General features: G+C 34.2%; 2 protein-coding genes across 2 annotated transcripts; one reads left to right on the top strand and one right to left on the bottom strand.

The window, feature by feature from the left end:
- The first annotated feature begins 2,881 nt into the window (after positions 1-2,881).
- LOC114276711 (UPF0481 protein At3g47200) lies at positions 2,882-4,384 on the top strand. Its single transcript, XM_028218528.2, has one exon. It carries the CDS (start codon positions 2,882-2,884, stop codon positions 4,382-4,384), a length of 1,503 nt encoding a protein of 500 aa, XP_028074329.2.
- Positions 4,385-5,722: 1,338 nt separating this feature from the next.
- On the bottom strand, positions 5,723-7,730 carry LOC114276727 (lycopene beta cyclase, chloroplastic). The gene is made up of 2 exons (XM_028218548.2): positions 7,592-7,730; positions 5,723-7,522 (listed from the first exon to the last, which is right to left on the bottom strand). Exon 2 carries the CDS (start codon positions 7,458-7,460, stop codon positions 5,946-5,948), a length of 1,515 nt encoding a protein of 504 aa, XP_028074349.2. The 5' UTR covers positions 7,461-7,522; positions 7,592-7,730; the 3' UTR covers positions 5,723-5,945.
- Positions 7,731-8,095: the final 365 nt, after the last annotated feature.

Raw genomic sequence — 8,095 nt, 5'->3', positions numbered from 1 at the left:
TCTTCGAATTTTATCAAACATGAAAAATAAAAATGGACAAAGTTTGAATGTATGTGAACATGTTGGTGGATTTATAGGAAAAAAAAAAAAAAAAAAAAAAAAAAAAGAAGAAGAAGAAGAAGAAGATAAATTACACTCGCCTCCCTTTAAGTTTGACAAAAATATAATTAATCTTACAAACTTAATAGAATTACACTAAGAACCTCAATTTTAGTAAGATTAAAATCATCAAAACTATTGCAGATAGTGGATGAACACATAGCTAAACAGAGGTAAAAATATAATTTAGTAGAAAATACACGACTTTACTTTTTCATCTATATGACTCACAAATTATAAATGAAAAAAAAAAATACTAAGGTAGCGTTTGGTAACGTTTACGTTTTTTATTTATGTTTACAAAAATTTTATAAACTGATTTTTGCTTAGTTTTAAAAAAACATAAATTATAAATGCGTTTGGTTTGAACAAAATGTTTAAAAAAAAATTAAAACATAAACTAAAAAATATGTTTGTTCAAGCCTAAAATATTTATATTTATTTTTATTATTTATGACAATGGGATCACACACATTATAATTAAAAAAAATAAATTAAAAAAAAATTGAAAAAAAAAATTAATTGGAAAAAAAAATTATTTGAAAAAAATTAATTGGGAAAAAAATTAATTGAAAAAAAAGATTAATTGATAAAAAAAAATATTTGAAAAAAAATTAATTGAAAAAAAAATTATTTGGAAAAAATATTATTTGAAAAAAAAATTAATTGAAAAAAAAATTATTTGGAAAAAAAATTAATTGAAAAAAAAATTAATAGAAAAACAATTCATTGAAAAAAAAATAATTGAAAAAAAAATTAAAAACTGAAAACGTAAACTCATTTTTTGAGTTTACTTTTTTTCCTCAAATTTATAAACTGAGACAATTATTTATAAACCAAAAAAATTATCAAATAAATTTTTATGACAATTTTTAAAATTTTTATAAATATAAACTGAAAATTAAAAACGGAATAATTACCAAACAGACCCTAAATGTTTTATGAATTAAAATATTAGTATAATTATATTAAAAGTATAAGATTAACTGTAATTTTTTTCAAAAAAGGTAATTTATGAAGAGAACAAATTATAAACTAAAGTGAGAGCGCTCTTTAATAGTACCTTGTGCACTACAGTGGGAATATATGTGAAGCATGCATGAGTGTGACTTCACGTAGTAAAAGAAAGAAGAAAAAAAAAAAAGATTATTAGAAACGAGAAAAGTCTCTCAATTCTGTCAAAAAAATTCTCAGACAGATAGCACGCGTAAAAGCTTGAATTATTATAAACTAGCGGTTGCCATACGCAATGCGTGTATAATTTAAATAAATAGAAATAAAATAAAATATTTATCATATATTATGTGTTAGTTAAGTGATAAGAGTCTTATTCATTTTACATAAGTCTAAGGTTCAAATCCCTTCCTCTCATCTATCTAATTTATTTTTTTTTTTATTTCAAATAAAAAAGTAGACACGTGGCAGCATAAGAACCAAAGGTTTCAAGACACCATAAGGGGTGCTCACTTTATAATAATATAGATGAGGCAATTTTATTATTAATTTAGATTTTTTTCAACATGTGCAATTATTTTTATTATTGAAAAAATAGTAAGATTTGAACATATAATCAATTATTTAATCTCATACCATATTGAATTATTGAATGGTTAATCACTTTGCTATCCAAAAACTTAAATTATTTGACAAAAATAAGTAACTTCATAATTTATATTCTGAAAAGGAGTTAGATTAGGGTTATCCAGACTCAAGGGACAAATGTGTCTACAAAAATGACCGAGAAATATATTTTTAAAAATAATGAAACCATCTAATTTTTTTTTTATGATAAATGTGATAAATTGAATAGGCTATAACTATCAAATTAACCATTTTTTTTTTATATGGATGATATACATGAAAGATTTTATGAATGAACGACTCAAATCATTGAAACAAGACCTGTGATAATAAGGCTGCAAATGAGCCGAGCCGAGCCAAGTTTTTGAGTGTTCAAGCTTTTTATTAAGAATTAGTCGAGCTTAAATAAAGCTCGAGTTTTGCTTGTCAAATATTTGATGAACTCGAGCGAGCTCGATTACATAAACGAGCTGAGCTCCAAAAAAAAAAAAAAAAACTTAACTTAAATTACTTTACTTATTAAGATAAAAAAAATACAAAATTACGAGTAAAATATACAATAATTTTTATATTAAGAATAATTTCATTAATCAAATATGTAAATTTACAAAACACCAAACATAAATAGACAAATAAAATAGATTATTGAAAATTTATTTGATATATTATTAAAAATAAATATTAATTTATTTATTTTTATATTCGCGAACCTTATCGAGCCGAGTTTAGGACTACTTGAACTCGGCTCGATTAACAAACGAGTCTAAAAATCGAGCTCGAACTCGTTCATTTAGTAAACAAACCGAGCTCAAGTCCTTCATGAACAACTTGGTTCATTTGCAGCCATACTCACAGCCATACTCAGAGGTGTAGACAACACCCTCCAATCCAGATTATGGACTAAAGGGAAACCCTGTCTTACACTTCGAAGTATTACATAGACCACATGGAATTTCGAAAAATGAAAAACTACAATACACACAAGTTGTCAGTCGTTCTTGATCTCTCAACTACCTAACAAATGTGAGTCAGCATCCTCCATTCATAAAATTTTTCCACTACGTCATTGATTGATTTAAAGCACCACATGAATAATACCACGTAACAATTATCCTTTATAAACTTCATAACTCGAGATGTTATACCTCCTGCTAGAATATTGTGCATCCTTCTTTGCTGTATTCTTCTATACGAGCTAGCAATGTCTGGTCCTTGTTGCAACCAACCAGTGGCCAGTGGTGATGAGCACATTGTGATCCCAGTGGCTTTAAATTTGGATGATGAATGGCTAGAATCCATAATGAATGAAGGAGAGTCCTCATCCTCATCCTCATCCTCATCCTCATCCTCAAACAACACACCAATGCCAAAGCATAAGAAGATACCCGAGGTCCTCAAGATGCTTCCGCAGATGGAATCCAACAAGGAATGCTACAAACCAGAGGTGGTTTCTATCGGTCCCTACCACCATAACCAAGACAAGCACCAATCATTTGAGAAACTAAAAATTCAATTCACAAAAGAGTATGTCAAAAGTTATAAGCCAGAAACCTCGGCAACTGCACTATATAAGCAGGTAGCAGATGTGGCTGGTGAGGCAAGAAACTGCTATGCTGAGGACTTGACAGAAAGCTTCGATGACAGAGCCTTCACTCGGATGCTGTTCCTCGATGGTTGCTTCATCATTCACTACATCAACATCTGCGTGAAAGACAAAATGAAGATGAAGAGTCACGACAAAGCTTTCGTGCAATGTGACTTGTTCTTGCTCGAAAACCAACTTCCTTTCATAGTCCTCAAAGCTCTGATGAGCATGAACTCAGACTTTGGAGGGCATGAAGGATTGAAGTTGATTAAATATTTCATTAAGAACACAATGGCAAGCCCTCCTGAAGATTCACTTCTAGAGAAGGTGGAAAATTTCATTACAAAGCATGTTACAGACCGGAAAAGAAAGAAGCGAGGAGAACCAGAATCACAAGAACCTGCTCATCTTCTAGAACTCCTGCACAGGCAACTTATTAACCCCGAGGCTTTCGGAGTTGTTTCTGAAGAGAAAGGAGGAGGAGGCAGCAGTTGCTGTTACTCGTATCAGCTTATTCAGAAACTTATTGACCTTGTTTCTAGAAACAAAGAAGGCAACAGTTGGAACTCGTACCGTTCAGCACAGGAGCTTAAAGCAGCAGGGATCCAATTCAGGCCCAACAAAGAAAGCAATTTTTTTACAGATGCAAGGTGTGAACCTCAATTCATTAGAGCAATCTTAAGACTTCCTCCAATGACCATTGATGACTCAACCAAAGCTTTACTATTAAACCTGGTAGCCTATGAGATGTGTCCTGATAGTCCCAATGACTTCGGAGTCACCTCATATCTATGGTTTATGGATACACTCATTGATCAGGCTGAGGATGTGAAGGAGTTGAGAAAGAAAGGCATAATTCTCAACTTCCTTGGAAGTGATCAGCATGTGGCTGAGCTCTTCAATGAGATTGCCAAAAACTTAGTCCCAAACCCTAATGCTTATGAAGACGTTAAAAACCATATTGAAAGGCACTATAAGAACAAGGTGAGACTCTGGGTGACTGAATGGTTGTATGCCCATTTTAGTAGCCCCTGGACTTTACTTGCTTTCCTTGGGGCACTTTTAGCAATTGCTCTGAGCTTTGTTCAGGCTTACTATGCCGTTAACCTTAAAAAATAGCAGAAAATGAGTGACTATTCCAACCTGGCAAGATCATTTCATTAGGGATTTTGAATGAAAAGGATGCGGCAGATCTGTTCGGTTGTATCTGTGGCTTCAAATTTGCATTTTTAAACCCAGATAGTGTCACTTGAGGAGTATATCCACTGCTGCTGCTGGAGACTTGCTTCTATTTTTTGTTGTCAATGTTTTTCTGGTTGTTTGTTCTTAATTTGTTTATTTATGTTTGGTGGTGTTGTGATTTTTCTTTTTGATGAGCATGAAAGAAAATAAGAGTTGAGGGGGAAAAAAAAGGAAGAAAGATAGAATGTAAGAGAAATGCAATGTTTGCTTCTGTTTGGTTGTGGCTCTTCTCTCAACTGGAGAGAGATGTTTGTGATGTTGCATTCATTATTAGCACAAATATTGTGTGCATACTCATGCCATGGTTTGACTATATTCTCAATGAATGGAAGCATTTGGTTTGTCGTGTGCTCAACTTGCCACATAAAAGACTCAGAATCCTACCCGTTTCAATTCATTTAGGTGTAGCACAAATTGTTTTATCAATTATACCATGTTAATATAAGGGGGGAGAAAAATGCATTGATAAGAATAGAGCTTGAGCATAGCTCAAGTAGTTGTACCTCTAGCGATTTGGGATTCAAGCTGATGAAAAAACATCGAACATCAATTACGTTATAAGCTAACTTAACTTACTAACCTGTTAATATCTACCCAAAAAATAATAATAATAAAAATAAAGGGAATGGAAATTTGGTTTTAGATTTATTCATGTTTGTCCTGTACATACAGCCAATAAAATGGTGTAACAACCTATCTTTAACTTTGCCTAAATGTTGGGAGATTGTGACAATTCACCTTTATACCTCCATGATTTTAACATAATGTTAGACATCGTAGGCCCGAATGTTGGGAGATTGTGACAGAATTCACCTTTATACCTCAACGATTTTATACCTCAAGGGGTTGGCCTAGTGGTGAAGACTCGAGGATAAGATCCAAAGGTGTTGAGTTCGAGTCACCCCAAGGGGCAACTGGAGGTTTGCTCAATCATTCTACATTATATGCATTTCCAGAGAAATATTCCCAATCCCACTTTATTATGTTCCTGGAGGTGTTACATTCTACATTTGATTGAAAGCGTTGATTAATAGGTAAGTGTGTACCAGCCAATTCATTATGTGATCATTACGAAGTACATGATTAATAACACATTCACTGTATCATAAGTCCGGCTATCTTGATTGTACTCCTCTTTTTAGGATAGGAAGTCTTATACAGTTGAACCAGGTTGTATATTTACTGCACACAAAAAATTAATGCAAGCCAAGGAGATAGACTATATGAGAAATCACATAACAACGAATTAATAATGATCAATACACTTTTTATGGGTGACAGAGAGGTTTACTTCAAGGCCTACCCAGAAAACTATGATTTCAAAAAAACTGAACAACAGCAACTCATACCATTAATTTGGCATGTATAGGAAAAGTAAATGTTAAGAGGCAAAAGCATCATGACCTTTAGCATACAACAAAATAGAATTCCAAGAGATTTATTCCCTATCCTGTACTAAGTTGTTGATCATTCTTAGCAATGGAGGAGTGCCCTTAGCCATTATCTCTATCCTAGAAGTATTAGAGGCATGAGAAAAAAGGGACAGCCCAAAAAATATTAGCTCAGGAAGGAATAGCCGAGACGACAAGAATCCATGCCAATAATGAGGTTCTAGGTCAAAGAAAGCGTCAAAAAACCTTCTCGTGCCTTGTAAATCAAGCTTAAGCAGAATATCCATACCAAAACAAAAGAATTCTCTTTGGCGTCTCCGTTCTATGGGCCACAGATTTCTCCAAACTTCTGCCGACAAATTGTTTCCTGAAAGGCTTGTTTCGGAACCAAGGTACCGAACTATTGAATCAGCAACGATTGGAGCTGCAGCTAGAGTCCTTGCTACCATATATCCGGTGGAAGGGTGGACCATTCCAGCTGTACCACCAATGCCGACAACTCGTTGAGGGAGCACTGGAAGAGGTCCTCCCATAGGAATCACACAACGCTCGTCTTCTTCAATGCTTTTCACTTTTATACCTAAGTGCCTTAACCGAGCCACCATTCGTTCTTGAATATGTTCCATAGGTAGTCCAGGCCGAGCAACAAGGGAAGTTTCTTCAAGAAATATCTGCTTGGATGAAAAGGGCATAGCATAGAGAAAAGTGGGAATCTTACTATTTCTCTCTTTTAGTTCCATATTGTTGTTAAGATGGGAATCTCTCCAATCCATGAAAACCATTTTATTTACATCGAATGGGTGTTCTTCAACTTCAGCCAAAATCCCATAAGCCACTTGGTACCCGGGATTGTAGGGCTTATCATACTGAACAAGGCACCTAGAAAAGCCAGTTGCATCAAGAACTACGGCGGCTTGAACAGTGACACCATCGTTGCAAATCAACAAAGATTTTGATTCCTCGTTAATCACTTTTATAACCTTGGCTTGATGAAACTTAACACCGTTTAATATGCATTTTTGCATCATCTTGGATTTTAACTGCCTCCTATTAACCCTCCCATAAGGCCTGTCAAGATTTTTAGTTGAGTGGTCATCAACAAACACGACAGCACCAGACCAGGTAGTGTCAAGGCAATCAAGCAAATCCATGGCCTCAAACTCATCCACCCAAACACCATAGTTATTGGGCCATATCAGTTTGGGAGATGGGTCAATTGAGCACACAGAAAGCCCTGCCTCTGAAACTTGTTGCGCAACTGCCAGCCCTGCGGGGCCGCCTCCAACCACCGCTAGGTCCACCACAAGGCCCTTTGAAGGGTCATACAAGGGAAGCTCAAAATCAAGATTTTCTTTCTTGGTCTCAGGAACAAGCTCCAAAAGGGCACTACTTCTGGCCTTCAGAGAACCATTCTTACCCAATTTCAAATGAGGTTTCTTGGGACCAAACCTAAATTCCTGATTGTGTGGCTTTGAAGGGCTCAAACTACAGCCCTTTTCTACAAACCCATGAAGTGGGTGAAGAAATTCAAGCTTGTTATGAATCTTGAGCAAAGTATCCATGAAATTTCCAACTATAAGAATCAATTATCTCAAGAAATTCCCAAACGGGTCTCCCAAATTCCCTGAAAACACAATCTGAAACTGAAGCTAATAGTTGAAGTAAAACAGGGCATAGAGAGTTGAAGACTTACCAGTGGAGAGGAGAGAGAAAGAAGCAATCTTTGGAATTGAAGAGTGATGAATCTTTGGGGGGTGAAGCATGTGTGGCCCGTCCTCAATGACAAACCCGAGTGGGTCTGTGTCATTCAATGAGTAAAAATGAATATCCTCAAATAGCTTTTCTTTTTTTTTAATAATTGATCATTTGTCATCTCAGCCGTTGACTTCATAGCACTCCAGGACAATAATTTGAACATCGGACGGTTGAGGTGTCTCCCTAGTACAATAAAAAAAATTTATTTTCTCAATTTTATTTTTATTTTTTAAAAAAAGGATAAAGAAAAGGATGTAAGTGCAATATTTTGTCCTCTTTTTTTATATGGATTTTATACAATTTTTATTTGGTTATTTTATTTTATTGTGAAAAGCTTACCTTTATTTCATTTTTTTTTTTTTTGTAAAAATCTCCTACTAAAATAAAACCAATTAATATGAGTAAATTATCCCGTATACTAAATACTCTAACATGCCTAACT

Source organism: Camellia sinensis, chromosome 10, assembly GCF_055761805.1.
Source record: "Camellia sinensis isolate YWXY chromosome 10, ASM5576180v1, whole genome shotgun sequence".
Lineage (NCBI taxonomy): Eukaryota > Viridiplantae > Streptophyta > Magnoliopsida > Ericales > Theaceae > Camellia > Camellia sinensis.
Note: the sequence above shows the minus strand (reverse complement) of the source record. Positions and strands in the feature narration are given on the sequence as shown.